The sequence below is a fragment of the Trachypithecus francoisi genome, unplaced genomic scaffold (genome assembly GCF_009764315.1).
Source record: "Trachypithecus francoisi isolate TF-2019V2 unplaced genomic scaffold, Tfra_2.0 Lachesis_group20, whole genome shotgun sequence".
NCBI classification, from domain to species: domain Eukaryota; kingdom Metazoa; phylum Chordata; class Mammalia; order Primates; family Cercopithecidae; genus Trachypithecus; species Trachypithecus francoisi.
This window is the reverse complement of record NW_022681466.1, coordinates 50,414,572-50,435,954: the sequence shown is the minus strand read 5'-3', so window position 1 is coordinate 50,435,954 and position 21,383 is coordinate 50,414,572. Positions and strand designations below refer to the sequence as shown.

At 38.3% G+C, this 21,383-nt stretch overlaps 1 protein-coding gene across 1 annotated transcript in view; it reads left to right on the top strand.

Annotated features, from left to right (window-relative positions):
• Positions 1–21,383, top strand: part of NF1 (neurofibromin 1) — a 294,673-nt gene that overhangs the window by 261,062 nt on the left and 12,228 nt on the right. Inside the window, 10 exon segments of the mRNA XM_033184286.1 lie at positions 745–871; positions 3,362–3,493; positions 4,403–4,538; positions 6,512–6,669; positions 10,675–10,797; positions 11,189–11,319; positions 11,498–11,598; positions 12,690–12,832; positions 13,489–13,535; positions 15,271–15,487. Of these exon segments, the coding sequence (XP_033040177.1) occupies positions 745–871; positions 3,362–3,493; positions 4,403–4,538; positions 6,512–6,669; positions 10,675–10,797; positions 11,189–11,319; positions 11,498–11,598; positions 12,690–12,832; positions 13,489–13,535; positions 15,271–15,487 (1,315 nt within the window).

Here is a 21,383-nt window from a genome sequence, read left to right as displayed (position 1 = left end):
ATCTAGTTGTTGGCTATTTATATGTTAAGAATATTTGCAGATTGGCTGGGTGCAGTGGCTCATGCTTGTAATTCCAGCACTCTGGGAGGCCGAGTTGGGAGGATCACTTCAGGTCAGGAGTTTGAGACCAGCCTGGCCAACATTGTGAAACCCTGTCTCTACTAAAAATACAAAAATTAGCCAGGGTGGCACGTGTTTGTAATTCCAGCGACCTGGGAGGCTGAGGTGGGAGAATCACTTGAACCCAGGAGGTTGCAGTGAGCCAAGATGGTGCCACTGCACTCCAGCCGGGGTGGCAGAGTGAGACTCCATCTCAAAAAAAAAAGTATTTGCAAATGGAGCATTGCAAATGGGGCATCTGCCTCGGTATTTTCATCTTCAGAACAGCCCAGTAGCAGGCACTAATACTGATTCTGGTGCCCTTAGGATGCTAGGCATCAAGAGTTAATAAGCATGTTAAAAGTCACCAGGATGTAAATTGACAGTTATTTATTTTGTATTGTAAATAAAAGTGATTTCATCTTCCACCATCTTCTTATTCATATGTTTGACTGTCTTGCACCAGTTAATTTGTAGTAGCTAAAATGTTCTGTGGTTTTTCTGCAGTCAACTGAAAATAATTTCTCTCAAATTGAAAGGATTACTTATCTTGTCATACTTTTGAACACAAAAACCAATTAAATGAGCTTTTAAAGAAAGCTACTGTGTGAACCTCATCAACCGTCTCATGATTATCTTTAATAGAGTCCAGAGGAAGTATTTATGGCAATCCGGAATCCTCTGGAGTGGCACTGCAAGCAAATGGATCATTTTGTTGGACTCAATTTCAACTCTAACTTTAACTTTGCATTGGTTGGACACCTTTTAAAAGGTAAAAGCCTTATGTTAGAATATTTTTATGAAATAGTATTAAGAAACCAGAAGCAATTTGAGTAAGTGATTACTTGAAATAAATTGAAGTAAGTTAGCCCATATGTCTTACTTTAAATGCAAACTAGGCTGGGCGTGGTGGCTTACGTCTGTAATACCAACACTTTGGGAGGCTGAGGCAGGAGGATCGCTTGAGGCTAGGAGTTTGAGACCAGCCTGGGCAACATAGTGAGACTTCATCTCTACAGAAATTTAAAAATTAGCCAGACACAATGGCACGTGCTTGTAGTCCCAGCTACTTAGGAGGCGTAGATGGAAGGATTGCTTGAGCCTGGGAAGTCGAGGCTACAGTGAGCCATGATCACACCATTGCACTCAGCCTAGGTAACAGAGTGAGACTTTGTCTCAATAAATAAATAAATAAATGCAAACGGTATCTGTCCTAATGAGTTGTGTTTTGTTCAATATGTGTTTTATGAGAGCCTCATTTCCATATCAAATATGATATTTGCCTGAAAAACCAAAGAGTTTATTCTGGCTGGGTATGGTGGCTCAAACCTGTAGTCCCAGCACTCTGGGAGGCCGAAGCAGAAGCATCAAGTCTTGAGCTCAGGAGTTCGAGACCAGCCGGGCAATATGGTGAAACCCCCTTTCTACAAAAAATACAAAACATTAGCCAGGTGCAGTGGCACATGCCTATAGTCCCAGCTACTTGGGAGGCTGAGGAGGGAGAATCACTTGAGCCCAGGAGGTCAAGTCTGCAGTAGGCCATGATCATGCCACTACACTCCAGCCCGGGTGACAGAGTGAGACCCTGCCTCAAAAAAAAAGACCACAGAGTTGATTCCTAAAAAACCTACATACTGAGTCTTAGAATAGCTGTATTATTATTAATAATAACAATACCTAAGTATCTTACTGATTTTTAAAATAAAACAGACTGCAAATCACTGAGTGTTATTTGAATAATTTATATTAGAAAATGTTAAGAGATCTGATCACAGATTTTCGTCAACCTGTTTATAGTTTACTGTTGATTAATACTATTATTTTATACCATTGTATCTCACCTTTCTGGTACCCCATCCTCACCCCTTTCTATATTGCTTATAGCCAGTGATCTCCAGCTATTCCTCAGAGCCAGCTCATTCACTTCCTAACCTGGTTTTACTCCCCATTGCTGACTTCACAGCTTGTTAACTTTGGTTCATTAACATGGGGGAGTCATGGCCAGAGACTGCAGTTAATAGGAACAGCATGTAGTGGTGGGTCAGAAGCAAAGCAGGGTAAAGTAAGACCTGGGAGAAGGAGCTGGCATGAACCCTAGTGGTCTCAGCAGTGGATTTGGCCACAATAGAGATTCAAGCTATAGCTTGAGTCAACAATTTTGTATCAATTTAAATCTTAGGCTTGAGGGACCGTGGAGATTCCCCCAGTTTTTATGAGAGAGAGAGAGAGATGCATACACCCACTACTATGAATGTATGCATTTGATTTCACTTTCTTAGGAAATTTCTACAAAAAATATTGACAGTGTTAATCTCTAAGGTCAGTAGGGATTTCTCAAAAAATACTACACTTACTAAAGGATACCAAGATAAGTAATTGCAACTGGGCTAATAAAGTGCTTACTTACTCTTTATATCTAGAAGAATATCAGGCTGGGCACAGCGGCTCATGCCTGTAATCCCAACACTTTGGGAGGCCGAGGCAGGCAGATTACGTGAGGCCAAGAGTTCAAGACCAGCCTGGCCAACATGGTGAAACCCCATCTCTACTAAAAATGCAAAAATTAGCCAGGTGAGGTGGTGTACATCTGTAGTTCCAGCCACTCAGGAGGCTGAGGCACAAGAATTGCTTGAACCTGGGCGGCAGAGGTTGAAGTGAGCCAAGATCTTACCACTGCATGCTAGCCTGTGTGACAGAGTGAGACTCTGTCTTAAAAGACAAGAAAAGAATACCAGATACTTTCCATGTTCAAATCACCTATTTTTAAATGGGGGTAGCATTAATGATTAAAAGCTGGCCAAAGATCAAATTTATCCTCTAATCAACCCTATTTTGGGGGCTATTAGAGCATATACTTCCTATGTCATCAGGTTTTCTTTTAATTAAAAGTGTTTTTGTAAAATAACTCTATTTTCAAAAGAAATCTTAAGGATAATTCTAATACATAGATTTTTTTTTTAATCCCTGTGCTGCTTTAGGGAATAGAAGATCTGAAAGACTATCATGTTTATTAATTTTCCTCTTCCTGGAGTACTATAGAGTTCTAGGGAATATTATTATATTCTACACATTTTTGGTACTTAATCTTATACATAGTTAATTATTCATATTCACATATGTATGTTTTACCTTCCCAAATGGCTATTCTTGGAAAATAGGAGTTATACTTCTTTTCCTTGCAGAGTTGTTAGTCAGGGAAGAAGACCTCAGCAGATACTTGTTCAAAAAATTAATTCTTATTTGTTTGTTTGTTTTTTTGTAGGGTACAGGCATCCTTCACCTGCTATTGTTGCACGAACAGTCAGAATTTTACATACACTACTAACTCTGGTTAACAAACACAGAAATTGTGACAAATTTGAAGTGAATACACAGAGCGTGGCCTACTTAGCAGGTAAAAACAAAATAAAATTAATCTTGCTACAGCTATATGTAAGGATCACCCAAAAAGTGCAAATACCTATAGGTTTTTTGGCGGTTGCTTGGCAGAGTAGAAAGTTCACAATCTAGTCCTTTAGTGATTAAAATTTTGAGAGTTTTGCCAGAACATTTTTCTGTAGGAATAAATTTAATTCCCATTAAAATCTGAAATGTGTTCCCTTGGTCATCTTTGGTTCAAGACACAACAGTGGCTCTCTGTTATCCGTCATAAAATCTGAATGCTTCAGTCTAGCATCCTGGGCCCTTAAATAGCCTTCTCAGTTCTGTTATCTTTCTCCAAATTTCATGAGCTTCATTTTTTATTACCACTCCAAATGGATGAGCTATTTTAAGCTAATCTATTTGCCATCTCCTACAAGTGACTGCCTCTTCAGTATTCATTCCTTATGTGATTTTATCTGGAATGTCTGCCCTATCCCCACCATTCCATTAAAGCTTCCTGTTTGCTCTTATCTGATTTTTGTTTCTCTACTCAGCAACAGTTAGCACTTATGTACAATTATTGAATGTAGTTGTTTGATGGAAAGTGCTGATTCTCAGTTTCACAGACTTCTGTTTGTTCAACTTTTTTGTTTGAACCATATCACCTTGAGCAAATCATTTAACATCTCCGTATTTTTTCTCACTCAACTTAATAATACCTGCCCTGCCTACTTTGTGTTTGTTAAAATCAAATGTACATGAAAGCACTTGGAAAATAAAAGATGCTTATTAAATCTCTGTATATTTCATGTTTTTGTAGTCTTCCAAAATATGTGCACATTTAACAGGTATTCTCTTTAGGAGACTGTAAGTTCATCCTGTTTTAAGTCACACTTGTGATTTGTTAAATTTTTTTAACCTACCACCGTTTTCCTTTTAGCTTTACTTACAGTGTCTGAAGAAGTTCGAAGTCGCTGCAGCCTAAAACATAGAAAGTCACTTCTTCTTACTGATATTTCAATGGAAAATGTTCCTATGGATACATATCCCATTCATCATGGTGATCCTACCTATAGGTAAGTGGATTTACTCTCCTATAATTACATAATGGTAATCAAGTTTCAATTTTCCAACTAATGGAGGCAAGCAGCAGAGTAATCTAGAAGGTAATATGGGAGCAATCTAGAGATGGCCTAGGAAGAGTGTGTAAGTCAAAACTAATTTTATAAATGTGTAGTATTTTATGTGGGTTAGTAGGAAAGTTATTCTTCCAGTCTAATTGTGCTAATGTTAACATTAGTTTGCCTCTGAAGCACAGATCAATTGAACAATGAAAAGAGACGCTCTTGAAAATATTAGGTTATGGGGGAAGGGCCTGGGGAAAAAAAACAACGCAAAATATAAACAACACATTACGTGCTTGGATAGAGAACGAATCTATACAGATTTGTAAAAATACAGACATGCTAACATGTTTGTTGTATTTACTCATATCACACTAATGTTATTTAAAAGTTTTCTATAATGTAGATTTAGATGGTCAAAATTATATCTGTTATACATGGTTTTGGGTAATATACTTTTCAGTATAATTTGGAGAAATTTCATGAAAATGGCATCATTGGGGGATTTTTCTGTATTTTCAATTTAAAAAAATTTCTTTAAGGTTTAGGGACAGTGTTGAACGTAGAAACGTTATCTTCTGTTCGCAAAACTCATATCATTCCATTTATCAACATCCTGCTTTTTGATAAAAAGACTTCAACAATTTCCTTAAGATTCTAACAATGTATGCAAAAATTTTTCAAACATACTTGGTATTCAATAGTCTTACTTTTCTCAGTCCCATTATTATATTACTTTGAGATATGCCCTTTTTGTTATAGAAAGGGTAAAATAGTTTGCCTGTGTTCCCCTGTCAAAACTATAAATTAATGTCTGATTTTCTTGGTTTTTAAACAGTTGCCCGTTTAGACTTGATTTTTTCTGATTTAAAAAAAAATCAGTGCAATAAGTTCAAGGTCTTTTATCAACATAACTACAGTTAATAACAATGTATTTTATACTTGAAAATTGCTACAAGAGTAGATTTTAAGTATTCTCACAACAAAAGATAAATATATGAGGTAACACATATGTTAATTAGCTTGATTTAGCCATTCTACAATGTAAACATATTTTATTTATTTTTATTTTTATTTATTAATTTTCTTTGAGACAGAGTCTCACTCCATTGCGTAGGCTGGAGTGCAGTGGCACAATCTCAGCTCACTACAACCTCCGCCTCCTGGGTTCAAGTGATTCTCCTGCCTCATCCTCCTGAGTAGCTGGGATTATAGGCGCGCACCACCATGCCCGGCTATTTTTTGTATTTTTGTAGAGATGGGGTTTCACCGTGTTGGGCAAGCTGGTCTTGAGCTCCTGACCTCAGGTGATCCACCCGCCTTGCCTCCCAAAGTGCTGGGATTACAGGCATGAGCCACAGCGCCCAGCCAATGTAAACGTATTTTAAAACGTAATGTTGTACACCAAGCTTGTCAAACCCATGTCCCGCAGGCTGCACCCAGCCCCAGAGGGCTTTGAATGCAGCCCAACACAAATTTGTAAACTTTCTTAAAACATTAAGAGATTTTTTTTTTTGCAATTTTTTTTTTTAAGCTCATCATCTGTAGTTAGTGTTAGTGTATTTTATATGTGGCCGAGAATATTCTTCTAATTCCACTGTGGCCCAGGGAAGCTAAAAGATTGGACACCCCTGTTGCTATACCTTTTTATTTGTCAGCTTTTAACAATTGCAGTACAGTTCTTTTTGCTCTGCACTTGGTGATTCAGTACTCACCAAATGTACTAGGTACAAGATACTATGGCAAGAAAGTTGATAATTCCTGGGGATACAACAAGAGTTTGTACCCTAAAGCCCTTTAAAGTGCAGTTTTAAAATTAATTGATTGCTGTTGTTAGGAAATAGGACAGCCACTTGGAAGGAGCAAACAATGGTTGTATTTGTCACCATGTTAATTAACTTTTCTCTATTGTTTTAATCTCTCAGGACACTAAAGGAGACTCAGCCATGGTCCTCTCCCAAAGGTTCTGAAGGATACCTTGCAGCTACCTATCCAACTGTCGGCCAGACCAGTCCCCGAGCCAGGAAATCCATGAGCTTGGACATGGGGCAGCCTTCTCAGGCCAACACTAAGAAGTTGCTTGGTTAGTTTATCTAAATTATGTAGTTTTTTTTATTATTTAAAAAAATAGATATTTTTACTCTTGGAAGATTATTTGAAATTGCAAGATTATCAAAATTTTCCATCTCAATGTAGCAAAGTTTTTGATGACATTTAAAAGACAGTTTGATAGATCAGTTAAGCATTATAAGTTGAGATAGAGAAATGAGAATGGGGCCTTGAAACAGTTTTTTCTGCATCTTAGACTAACTATTGTGACTCTCCTTATTTTGTTTTGCCTTGGCTGGTCAGCAGGGAATGGAACTCTGAGACATATTAGATAAACACCTATAAGAAAGCAAGAGTCTTGCTGCACTCAGGGGATTTAATGATATACTGTAATACTTCCCAAAATTATCGTCTGAGAGAATATGTGAATATGGTATGAAGCTATAATAGTACTATTTGCCATGCTTTCTTTGAAAAGACAATAAGACATGTTTTTCAATTACTGAAAGAAAATAGGATTCTTTTTTTTTTTTTTTCTTGAGATGGAGTCTTGTGTTCACCCAGGCTGGAGTGCAGTGGCACAGCCTCCCTAGTAGCTGGGATTACAGGCAGACATTACCACATCTGGCTAATTTTTGTATTTTTAGTAGAGATGGGATTTCCCCATGTTGGCCAGGCTAGTCTTGAACTCCTGACCTCAGGTGATCCGCCCTCCTCGGCCTCCCAAAGTGCTGAGATTATAGGCATGAGCCACCTTGCCTGGCCAGAAGATAGGATTCTTGAAATTAAGATTGCTCAGTTACATCAACATTTATAGAATTTTTGTCTCTGAGAAGTACACCTAAAACGCTGCGAGACTCATTTCCATTTTAGTAACTGAAAGTAAATGAATGAAAGAACCCAGTAGGCCAGATGCAGTGGCTCACACCAATAATCCCAGTACTTTGGGGGACTCAGGTGGGAGGATTGCTTGAGTCCAGGAGTTCAAGACCAGCCTAGGGCAACATGACAAAACCCATCTCTACAAAAAATACAAAACTTAGCTAGGCATGGTGACAAGCACCTGTAGTCCCAGCTACTCATGAAGATCACTTGAGCCCAGGAGGCAGGGGTAGCAGTGAGCCAAGATTGCACCACTGCACTCTAGCCTGGGTGACAGAGTGAGACCCTGACTCCAAACAAACAAACAAAAACACTGATCTTACATTGCTGCTCAGAGGAAATGCAGAGGTGTTCTTCTGTCCTATTGGGTAAAATTTAATTGTTACTGGAATACATTGTGATCTATATTTCAGTGGCCAACACTCTGAATGGTTCAACAGATTTCAGTTATCCATGCAAACATATTTAATATCTTTAGATATTAGAAGAATGTTTGTGTTCATAAGGAAATTAGTGAACAAACAACAAAATTGTAACATAACCTGCCAGTAAACCATGAAAGAAATAGAAACCGTGAATGTCAATCACGGTTACTAGCCACATAGGTGTGTTACTGTTGTTTGAGTTCCCGTCTGTTAGTACCTTGCCATAAGTAATCTTTTAGGAGTTTCCTGGTTATTTTGTGTTTTGTAATTCTGGATTTTCATGCCAATGAAGTTGTAAATGAAAAACTAACCTCAGAAAAAAATGTAGTATTGAATTCATTCAACCCATGTACTAAGTGAAAAAGATATGGTAACTGCCCTGGAAGAGTTTGTAATTTGTGTCCAAGACTTACAATCAGCCAATCACAACAGCAATTCCAGGTGCCATTACAATGATACGTCTTAATGGAGGAAACTAGAGATCTGGGGAAATTAGAAGAAAAAAAAAACTGCGGAGAGGAGATAACATTTGAGCTGTGTCCTAAAGATTTAATATATGCTTGCTAAATAGACAACAGGATAAGTAGGGGTGTATGTTTAAGGGCAGTGGGGAATAGCAAGAGTAAAGAAAAGGCAGGAAAGCAACGTGATACATCATGGCGTCATGGGGAATGGGGTAGGAAATGAGATGAGAAGAAGGATTAGAACTCGATTGGAAACGACTGTGCCATGATAAGAGATTTTCCCCTTATCACACGTTCAGCTGAGGTATTTAAGTAGGGGAAGAACATGACCAAATTTTAATTTTCGCCAAGTTTTTCTAGCAGCAATGTGGAGAGACAAGAACAGATTTTTAGCAAGGGAACCATTTAATAAAATTGATATAGCAGTCCAAGTAAAAAAAAAAAAAAATGGTGTGGGCCCCGCACTAAGGCAGGAGCAATGAGAGAATGGAGAAGAACCAGCAGGTTTGGAGCTGGGCATAATGGTACACACCTATAGTCCCAGGAACTCAGGAGGCCAAGGCAGGAGGATTGTTGGAGGCTGACCTGGGCAGCATAGTCAGACCCTGTCTCAAAAAAAACAAAAATCAGGTTTGGAGTAGGTTTCTGAAGTAGAATGGACATGACTTAGTGACCAGTTGTTACAGGTGGGGAAGGGGAGAAGATCGTGAAGGATGTCAGAAGTTTTTAGTTTTAAAAACTGTCTGGATAGTGATTCCATTCATAGAGATCAGCACTAATATGTTTACAGTACATGATAAATTTAGGTTGGTTGATTATACTGGAATATTTTCAAGACATCTAGGAGTATATAACTAAGAGATAAACCACAAGATGTACCTGGAATTTAGGAAGAAAGTAAACAAGTAAACATTTAGAATTGATTAGCTCACAGATAGTTGAAGCTATGGAAGCAGAATGAGATCTTCCAGGAAGAATGCAGAGAATAAAATAAAAAGGACAAGTGAGAAAGGAAGGAAAATTAAATGTAGAAAGTAGTGTCCCAATCTCATGTAGTATAGAAAGCACTGACTGGTTTTAGAAAACCTGAGTTTTCCATCTGGTCATTGTCTAGATCCCTAGCCATGCTTCCTCAGACTAATTATACTTAACTGCTCATGGCTTCATCGGTGTACATGTGCATGAAATGAAAAAGCTGGACTAGATCCCGTTGGGCTGTTAAATTATTTGGCCTTGGTATTTATGACTATTATGAATAGTTATTCGTATTAATTCTTGAGGTAATAGACTTTGTATTTCTCAAGTGTTAAATTGCCAGATTTTATTATATTGGCTTTAATTCCGGCTTTAAAAAAATAATACTATTGGCCGGGCCTGGTGGCTCATGCCTGTAATCCCAGCACTTTGGGGAGACCAAGGCAGGTGGATTGCTTGAGCCCAGGAGTTCGAGACCAGGCTAGGCAACATGGAGAAACCCTGTCTCTACTAAAAATAGAAAAATCAGCTGGGTGTGGTAGTGTGCGCCTGTAGTCCCAGCTACTGGGGACGCTGACGTGGGAGGATCACCTGAGCCCAGGACGCGGAGGTTGCAGTGAGCTGAGATCATATCACTGCACTCTAGCCTGGGCCACAGAGCGAGACCCTGTCAAAAAAAAAAACAGTGTTAATACATGGTTACATGAATAGAGAAACTAAAAGCCAAGTGGGAGATAATGCTACTTGCTATTTTTGAAGCATCTCCCAGTGTAACTGGTTTTTAGTATTTTCAGGCATGCATATTTTTTTTTCAAAGCTTAAAAAATTAAAATCAAACTCTGCTTTTTTCCTAAGCTTGGAAATTACTCATGTATTAATGAGTAGTTCTTGCCACCAGCAGCATTTCTTAAACTGAAAAGACTGGTCAGACATAGTTGACCTTTGGTACTGAATAATGCCTACCCTTGTATTTATTATCAGTTATCATATTTGTTGATTTACCTCCATTGTAGTTTGGTTTACCTCCAGTGTACAGAATATAATCTCAGTTTAATTTGCACCAGCAAGGTGCATCCTATCCTGAAACGGAAAGCTGTGGAAACAAAACCCTTTGAGAAGATGGAAAATAAAGGAAAGAAACTGCTCCAGGGATATAGTAGAGCTTTCTTTGAGTCCTAAGTAAAAGCTTAAACACTTTATGTCCAAACATTTTCTTTTTAGTATATTCCTATTTATACCATTTATAGACACTGTGGTTAATGAACTTCCATATTCTGTAACTTTTGTTTATAGGAACAAGGAAAAGTTTTGATCACCTGATATCAGACACAAAGGCTCCTAAAAGGCAAGAAATGGAATCAGGGATCACAACACCCCCCAAAATGAGGAGAGTAGCAGAAACTGATTATGAAATGGGTGAGAAACAAAGTATTGATCTAGATGGTTGAAAATAAGGTGGGAGAGTACGTGAAAGTCATGTTTATTTTCCAGCTATTTCTTAGAATCTTTAGAATGAAATATAGAAACGTTTGCCATTTCTCAAAAGATAAACTCTACCATTCTTAAAATGACAGTTACCTTGAAGCTTGTGTAAAAAATAGTCATATGTATTATATACAACATTGTAAATAAGTAACCAAAACTTTTGTATAGGCGAATAGTAATTCTATATGATGTTTACGTTAGTATTTAAAGTATCTACTAAAGAAAGCTGTTGAATTGTAGAAGTAACATTGAAATAGGTGAAGTGATTATCCAGGTGTTTGATTAATACAGCTGATCACATTAATTCCCTGTCTTACTGCAGAAACTCAGAGGATTTCCTCATCACAACAGCACCCACATTTACGTAAGGTTTCGGTGTCTGAATCAAATGTTCTCTTGGATGAAGAAGTACTTACTGATCCAAAAATCCAGGCGCTGCTTCTTACTGTTCTAGTAAGGATTTCCCCTTTTTGAGTCCCCCACCCTCAAATTTTTATTCCAGTCTACTTTTAAGAGGCCTTTAAATATTAGAAACATGAATAGGATACAGTCTTCTACTTCTCACCCAAACAGATAACATTTCAGCCACAAAGTAAAAATGTTGTGTGTTTACTTTTTTGCATCTTGGCAGGCTACACTGGTAAAATATACCACAGATGAGTTTGATCAACGAATTCTTTATGAATACTTAGCAGAGGCCAGTGTTGTGTTTCCCAAAGTATTTCCTGTTGTGTAAGTATCTCCTTTTGGTTTTAATTAACCTTCGTGCCTGTCTTTAAGTCAAATGCTTACCCAGTAATGTGCGCTGGTTGCAAAGAGGGCAAAATGAGATATTGTGATAGTGATTTTAGCTTTTGAGATAGTAGATTTAATGAGGGTTAAGATTAGTTTTGACCTATTAGATCTATTAGAAAGTTTATAAGGAAAGACTTTTTAAAAAACTGGTTTATTTAAGTGGTTTATTTTGATGATCATTGCTCATTTTCCTCACTTAGAAGCAAACTATTAGACTGCTATATGTAAATCAGCATACCTGTTTTGGTTTACTTTTTAGTAGAGCTTTTGTATTTATCCACAGCTGAGTGCAAATGACATTGACCTTCTGTTTAGGAGGTGAATTTTATTCTCTCTTAAGGACTAAAAATATTAACCTCAAAGTATTCAAATTTAAATAGCTCAGATAAATTCTTTTCCTGATCTAGGCCTTCTACATCATGTCATTATTTTCTTTTTTTTAACCTCATGTTAGAATGTTAGAGAGTTAGGACTCAGTTGTTTTTATTAATGGAGTGTAGCCGGGTTAGAAATAATTTTTTTCCTAAGTTTCAATTGGATCATGTATTTCACTCCCTCTAAACTATTTTGTTTTCCCTATTTGATCTGACTCAGCATTTCTTAAAAGCACTGATTAACATTAAATTTAATTTTTTATTTTCGTTTTGCACAGAACCTAAATTTAGTTTTAACTTCCTAAGTGCATGTCTGTATACAACAGGTGGAAATAATACTAAAGCATGCTAAATAGCAGACAGAGCTAACCTTGTCTTAAGCAAACATTTACCGTATATGGTTACACACGGTTATATGACACTACCAGTTGTTTGTTTTCACCATTTCTTCCCTGGTGACTAAAAACAAAAGACAGACAAAAACAGACACACACACATGTTCATTGTAGAAAATCTGGAAAATGAAGAAATGCCCCAGAAAGTAAAAAGCACTCATCTCCCTTCAATTTTAGCACATTATTCTGGGGAATGTATATTATGTTTTCCACTACATAATTTTCCTCTAAAATGTTCCTCTGTTGACTTTTTTTTTAGGCATAATTTGTTGGACTCTAAGATCAACACCCTGTTATCACTGTGCCAAGATCCAAATCTGTTAAATCCAATCCATGGAATTGTGCAGAGTGTGGTGTACCATGAAGAATCCCCACCACAATACCAAACATCTTACCTGCAAAGTAAATAAATGTATCTGGAGAAGGATGGTTGATGAACTTGCTAACATGCGCACTGTTGTAGAATGCACTGACTACAGAATTCTTTTTTTTTTTTTTTTTTTTTTTTGAGGCGGAGTCTCGCTTTGTCGCCAGGGTTGGAGTGCAGTGGCCGGATCTCAGCTCACTGCAAGCTCCGCCTCCCGGGTTTACGCCATTCTCCTGCCTCAGCCTCCTGAGTAGCTGGGACTACAGGCACCCGCCACCTCGCCCGGCTAGTTTTTGTATTTTTAGTAGAGACGGGGTTTCACCGTGTTAGCCAGGATGGTCTCGATCTCCTGACCTCGTGATCCGCCCGTCTCGGCCTCCCAAAGTGCTGGGATTACAGGCTTGAGCCACCGCGCCCAGCCCAGAATTCTTTATAAGGGATAGACTTGTTCATACGTTTATTTCCGTATTCCATTTTTTTACTCTCTCAATTGTATGTCCAATGTTACAGGTTGACAACTTTTTATACTGAGTATATTTTAAGTGGGTTTTAGTCGCTTTGACATATTCTAAAAACGTGTTTTCAACGTGTACATAGGGTTTACATATCATCAGCTATACAACTTATTTAATTTCTGTTACAATTAAAAGATATCTTGCTTGTTATAAGAGTGACATTTGATTTGTTACAGGTTTTGGTTTTAATGGCTTGTGGCGGTTTGCAGGACCCTTTTCAAAGGTAAGAAAATATATTTTTCTCTAACTTTTGGCAAAATGAAGGTTTCTGTTCAAATTAGTATACTTGCTTTAAGAACACACAATATGCTGAAAACCAGAATAATAATTCACAATAAACACATATGTTACTTTTGTAAAAAGTTTCTCATCACAAGGTTTTTTTCCAGGAGGCAGCATGGTGTGGGGGTGTGTGTATTCACTTTTACAAAGAAAGTCAGCTTATGCTCAACTTTTCAGAAGAGTATCATAAACCTTTGTGATACTTTTCTGCCACAGCCCCTTGTGTATTTGATAATCTTAATGCACACACTTAGATAGCTTATGACTAGCAAGGAGCATTACCATTTTATTTCCAGCCTATTAGATAAGATTCATTTCTCTCTGAATTTGCCCTCATTTGTTCCTATCCAGTTTTTGGTTTTTTTTTTGTGAGACGGAGTCTCACTCTGTCTCTAGGTTGGAGTGCAATGGCGCAATCTTGCTCACTGCAACCTTTGCCTCCCACGTTCAAGCAATTCTCCTTCCTCAGTCTCCCAAGTAGCTGAGACTGCAGGCATGTACCACCACGCCCAGCTAATTTTTGTATTTTGGGTTTCACCATGGTCTTGATCTCCTGACCTCGTGATCTGCCCACCTCGGCCTCCCAGAGTGCTGGAATTACAGGCATGAGCCACCGCACCTGGCCTCAGTTTGTTTTCTGATTGGCATTAGTTTATGTAGTGTTACATAATATGTATATAATCATTTTCTCTGTATGTAGGCTTTCTCCAAATTGATCAAAGTTCCTTGAAGGCAGGATTTCTGTTTCTTCCCTTGAACAGTTCCTGGTGCAGTGTTTTAGATACAGGGGGTGCTAAATCAATATGAATTATATAAACCTTGTTCCAGTTTTTAAGAATTGGGTATTTTGTTTAATTCTTTTCACTATTACTGAATATCTGTTAACATACAAAGGTTGTCACTTAAAAAATGGGCCTGAGGCCGGGCGCGGTGGCTCCAGCCTGTAATCCCAGTACTTTGGGAGGCCGAGACGGGCGGATCATGAGGTCAGGAGATCGAGACCATCCTGGCTAACATGGTGAAACCCCGTCTCTACTGAAAAAAAAAAATACAAAAAACTAGCCGGGCGAGGTGGTGGGCGCCTGTAGTCCCAGCTACTCGGGAGGCTGAGGCAGGAGAACTTCGGGAACCCGGGAGGCAGAGCTTGCAGTGAGCTGAGATCCAGCCACTGCGCTCCAGCCTGGGCGACAGAGCGACACTCCATCTCAAAAACAAAAAAAAAAATGGGCCTGAAGTTACAGAAATAAGTATATCATACAGAATTTTTTGCATTTGGATTGCCAGTAACCCTCTGAGTCCTTTACAGTGTCTAGTGATTAGAATCTAAATGGCAGCTGGAATGATGATGCTCTGCTCATTTTCTCTGTTTTGGAAAATTGGCTAGACATCATTCCTGATGATTGTATTGCCTTAGTATTAAATTCAGTCTGTTTTATGCATGGCTTTCAGAAAATGCAGGTTCATCTGGAAGCTTTAAGTGTAAGCTGAATAGACCTGCCTGTTGTAAGTCCTCTGGTAGTCTATAAATATTACTCCACTCCCCTTTTTTAATGATAAGTAATACAAAGGAAGAAAAATAGTAAATTAAGTCCAAACAAAATTAATACTTTTTTGACTTCAGATGGGGATTTACTTAAAGAAAAGGAGCTAAAATAATTTACTGTTTTTCATTACAGCAAACACAAATTCCAGACTATGCTGAGCTTATTGTTAAGTTTCTTGATGCCTTGATTGACACGTACCTGCCTGGAATTGATGAAGAAACCAGTGAGGAATCCCTCCTGACACCCACATCTCCTTACCCTCCTGCACTGCAGAGCCAGCTTAGTATCACTGCCAACCTTAACCTCTCTAATTCCATGACCTCACTTGCAACTTCCCAGCATTCCCCAGGTCAGTAAATGTGATCTTTACATGACTTTGAGCAACAGTATAAGATACCAACATTAGGAATTCTCTTGTGATCAGTTTATAGCAAATTTTGCTTCTCTTTCTTATGAGATTCACCTTACATTTCTTTTTTTTTTTTTTTTTTTTTTTTATTATACTTTAAGTTCTAGGGTACATGTGCATGACGTTTATATCATGTATAACTCCCCAATGCAATCCCTCCCTCCTCCCCCCTCCCCATGATAGGCCCCAGTGTGTGATGTTCCCCTTCCCGAGTCCAAGTGATCTCATTGTTCAGTTCCCACCTATGAGTGAGAACATGCGGTGTTTGGTTTTCTCTTCTTGTGATAGTTTGCTAAGAATGATGGATTCCAGCTGCATCCATGTCCCTACAAAGGACGCAAACTCATCCTTTTTTATGGCTGCATAGTATTCCATGGTGTATATGTGCCACATTTTCTTCATCCAGTCTGTCACAGATGGACATTTGGGTTGATTCCAAGTCTTTGCTATTGGATTCACCTTACATTTCTTCTTTACCTTGTAACTGACTTGACTTTCGTTACTCTATAAAGCTTTCTACTTTCAGACAAGTTGTATGTAAGACAGTAAAATGTTAAAATGTCCACATGATATTCCAAGGTTGACAAGTTTCTAGAGTGTGGGCAGGAAGAGTAACTTAAAACACATTATTCTGTAAGTGAACAGAACTATAATTCCTTTACTAGATATACTAACATTGCCCTAAGGGCCTCTTTCCTCTGTCTCTGATACAGCATACTATATCAAAAAACAAAAATAAAAAGAAGAAGAAGAAACACAAAATCTATTAGGTACCTCACTTTCCTGCTGCCAACAATAACTCAACCATCCATAGACCATCCTGAAAATCTGGAAGTAAATAATCAAAAAAGTCATCTCAAGAAAATAACATCTTAAAGCCCATAAGCATATACATACCAATTCATAATGCAACTTAGATTTGAATACACTGAGAAATACTAATAGCTAATAGCTCAGGTGGGACTGAGATAAACAAGATGGCAGAAATGGCAAACCTACAGAACTCTGAACTCATTCAGTGTCATAGTGAATGGTTTCATACAACACTGGTTGACCCAGGAGGTGCTATTCATTATAGAACTTAACACTATTGTGTGTGTTATGATGACAGTGAGTAATGAAGAAAAGCTTTTGTTATGGTCGTGTTTTCTATTTGGAAAGATACTCTTCTAAAATGGTTAAAAATAAAAGAAACTTTAGTTGTTTAAAGTTCCATTATCTGAAAAGTTCACTTATGAAACACATCATTCTATAAGGAAAAGTTACTATATATAGTTCTTTTAAGTGTTAGCATAAATTTAAAAAAAAAATGACCTAACTATTCTGTGATGTTCAAGATCAATAAATGGAATTCCCAGTTTATGATCCCGGTTTTGCATGAACATTTCAATTTATGTAATTTTGAAGGTTCTAAAGAATTTTGCAATACCTAATTCGTATTGTAAACTATTACATAATTAACTGTATTCTATTAAATTCTGGTTAACAACAAAGCTTTGCTCAGCAGAGGAAACAAATTTTATTTCAACATTTGTCAGTAGCCTTACAGGTAATCCTTTTCTTCCCCCCAGAAATAAGAGAAATCTAACTTTTTTCCCCATGTAACAAGGTTTGTTTGCCCTCTGCCTCTAACTCTCTAGTACGATGTTTCTGCAAGTATGATCCCAGACCAACAGCATCATTTGGGAGCTTGTTAGAAATGCAGATGCTGGAGTTTCATCTCAGATCCGCACAAAAAACTCCAAGTAGAGCCCAGCCAGCTGTCAGTGTGTTAATAAATACCCCAGGCAATTCTTACGCACACTGGAATCAGAGAAGCACTGCCCTGGGGGATCTGCTTCTGGTCTTGCCCATTATCAGCATTTCAGCTGTGAAGGCCAGGGCAAAACTTAAAATTTACTTTTTTTACAGATACTGCAGTCACTGAATTCCTTGCTTTCTGCTTCCCCGCTGATAAACTCTTTAGCATTTTGGAGCTAGGGAACCATACAGGTAATTTAGTTTTAGGCTCACAATATCGTGTACATTGGGGAGACTGAGTTTTAGAAGAGCTAGGTTAACTGCTTTATATAGTTCTTATCTAGAACCAAGTTCAGGCCCTTTTGTACTACATTCATTGCCTTCCATGTCTGTTGTCTGTCTGATTATCTATCTACTTTCCCTTCCCCTTCTCTATTTCCTTGTTTTTGTTTGTTTATTGCTAATTCATTACTTCTGTCTGCCTTGCCTTAAGCTCACCAGTTCTTTTTTGTCTGTGGGACTGTTTTCTGGGTTATTGAACAAAAGTTGAAAAGTTTTTAAAGTCTGCTCCATTTTAACCAAGCTTTTTTGCCTTTTGGGCTACTAAACTTGTGTTAAACATGTCAAAAATGGTTAGTTTTTTTATTAACTTTTTTTTACCCAGTCTAATTGTTAGGGAAATTTCTGCCTATCTTTGCCCACTAATGGAGACAATAAAATAATCTGGATGAGAATAAAGAACCATTATAGGTTTCTCTGCTATTTGATTAGTTGCATATGTTCAGTGTTAAGTGGCTATTTGCCAGATCATTTGCTTTGGTAAAACAGTCTTACTCTACAATCTCTTACTTAGAATTGTTTATTAAAATCAGAATAGGTTTTATGACTTTGGTTCCAGTTTCAAACTAATGGTGTCTCCTCCATTAACTCTCCAAAGATGAATAAATAGACTGCTACACCTTGGAAATCTCTGACTATACACAGAAGAGATGAGGAGGTATAAAAGTAATAGAATTAAGTGGTATCATGGTGTTCAGCTCTTCCTGTCACTCAATTGTGTGTCATTGGTTTGACAGTTTATTTTACTACATGTTTTCAGAGAAAGAGTTTATCTTTTCAAAAGTAACCTTACTCTCCCACAAAACCCATTTGTGTCTCTAAATTGTGGGCTCATGTTCACAAAAGGATCCCAATTTATATGCCCCATCACTGAGTTTTTGTCATTTGCTCTTACAGAATAACTCTTAATGGTAAGAGTTGATCTTTTTGTTTGTAAATAGGTGTATTGCTTCATATCTTTTTTTTTTTTTTTTGAGACGGAGTCTCGCTCTGTCGCCCGGACTGGAGTGCAGTGGCCAGATCTCAGCTCACTGCAAGCTCCGCCTCCCGGGTTTATGCCATTCTCCTGCCTCAGCCTCCCGAGTAGCTGGGACTACAGGCGCCCGCCTCGTCGCCCGGCTAGTTTTTTGTATTTTTTAGTAGAGACGGGGTTTCACCGTATTAGCCAGGATGGTCTCGATCTCCTGACCTTGTGATCCGCCCGTCTCGGCCTCACAAAGTGCTGGGATTACAGGCTTGAGCCACCGCGCCCGGCCAGCAGTAGTATTTAAAGAAGTTCTTTGTCACTCCCCAATATGGAGCATAAGTTTGATTTACCATCAAATTACCCAACATCAACCTACACTGAGATTTAAACAGATAAAGTTTCCATTGCCGTATTTCAAAAAGCAAATGTTGCTGATGGGCACGCATTCAATCCTTTGCTGCGAATGTTTCATGTCAATGCAAAACTCTTCATTCTAGATCTTTGGTGTTTAGCAGGATCAGCTACTAAGCTGTATTTTCTTTTGTCCAACATTTTCTGCTAGCAAATCAACAAAATAAGAGATTCATGAACCTCATCCTCTTCCCCCCTCATGCCCCTGCATTAGGTCTTACTTAAATAAAACATTTTGGTAGTATTTAATTAGTTACCAGCTTTGAGGAGAAGTGGTAGTCACTTACATAAAGCAGTTGTCTCTGAAAATGCATTCTTCTTGACAAATTAGCATAGCCTAATTCTACGTCCTAAGGGGAGCTGTTTTACAGGTCCACATATAAAAGTACCTAAATAGTTGTCTTCTGAATCCCTCCCTAGTAGAAATTGAATTTGGCATCAGTGGAGCCAATGACTACATCTGGGATTCAGTGCATATAGAATTGCATTCACTGTGACCCTTTAGCCCAAATGGACGTAAGACTTTGGTTCTTAGGATTTCTCAAACGCCAATAAGAGCACCTTGAAGAGAATCCATTTACTCTATGATATATAAGAATATTTCAGATTTGATATTATGATCCTTATTAGGTCCAGTCTAGCTGAGCTGGACATGAATTGAAGAACCAGGATTAGAACTAGAAAATGAAACCCAGGCTGAGTGCAGTGGCTCACACCTGTAATCCTAGCACTTTTGGGAGGCCGAGGCAGGTGGATTGCTTGAGACCAGCCTGGGCAACATGATGAAACCCCATCTCTACAAAAATAGAAAAATTAGCCAGGCGTAGTGGCATGCATTTGTAAGTTTGTAGTCCCAGCTATTTGGGAGGCTGGGGTGGGAGGATCACCTGAGCCCGAGAGGTCAAGGCTGTGGTGGGCTGTGATCTTGCCACTGCACTCCAGCCTGGGATTGAGACCCTATCTCAAAAAAAAAAAAGGAAAGAAAGAAAATGAATTAAATAGGATCCATTTCCAAAGTATTAAAATTTGATATATACTTTATCAGGGTCTCCTGATATTCTTCAGAGGAGAATTGTTGTAACTGAATTCAATAAACATTTGAATACCTATTTTGTAGGTGTATGTTAGGTGTATATTAGAATCCTTGGTCACCAGAGACTTGACAGTTTTTGCCCATGGATCTAGGAAGGAAAGTTATTTCCTTCCGATCCATGTTGTTTAACAAATTCTAAATGTGCACTATTTTTTTTATTTTAAACACAAGATTAATACTATAGTGCTCTGTAGAAAATACCAGAATTCCAGATACTTACCCTACATACATGTATTGTTTACTATACGCAAGGGGCTCTTAGACCCAGAGGAGCCGAGGGGCTACCAGGGTATGATACCTGCCTTCAATAGATTTCAGATCAGAACCGGCAGTAGAATGTACATAGATAACTATTTTGACCTCTATTGTGATACCTGTCATGTTGTACCTTGTACTATATAGTATTCTGATAGTTCAAAGGGACATTTGTGTGTAAGGATCATGTAATAATTATGGGAAAAGTTTTATAACACATTTTTCACCTCAAAAATGTTTTTAAACAAAACAAGTAAATTTGTGATTTAATTTTTTTTTTTTTTTTTTTTGAGATGGAGTCTCGCTCTGTCACCCAGGCTGGAGTGCAGTGGTGCGATCTCAGCTCACTGCAACCTCCGCCTCCCGGGATCAAGCAGTTCTCCTGCCTCAGCCTCCCGAGTAGCTGGGACTACAGGCACCCACTACTATGCCCAGCTAATTTTTGTATTTTTAGTAGAGATGGGGTTTCACCATATTGGCCAGGCTGGTCTCAAACCCCTGACCTTGTGATCCTCCCACCTCTGCCTCCCAAAGTGCTGGGATTATAGGCATGAGCCACACTGCGCCTGGCCTAAATTCTTTTTTTACTAGGAAAAAGGCTTTAACTTTTTTTTGTTTGATTAGCTCGTTTTACTGTTAGTATTAGTGCATGAATTTTTTAGAACAAGGACATACTTAGTTCATCGTTACTTTAGATTCCTTTCTTCCATTTTTATTTCAGGGCTTCATCCAAGCCTACCAGTCATTCTCTCACTTTGCTTCTGTAATGTAGACCTTCTTCCTGAGAAGCTGGCTAGATCAGGTAGTGATCATAACATTCCTAAACCAGTGGTGCTGATAGCTCTGTGTATGGAGGGATATTTCATCCAAACCATTTCTCTAAACTTAGACTTAGCTCTGAGTCAGTAATACTTCTGTTTACTAGGTTTGAAATATCTCCCTCTGGTCGGGCGCGGTGGCTCAAGCCTGTAATCCCAGCACTTTGGGAGGCCGAGACGGGCGGATCACGAGGTCAGGAGATCAAGACCATC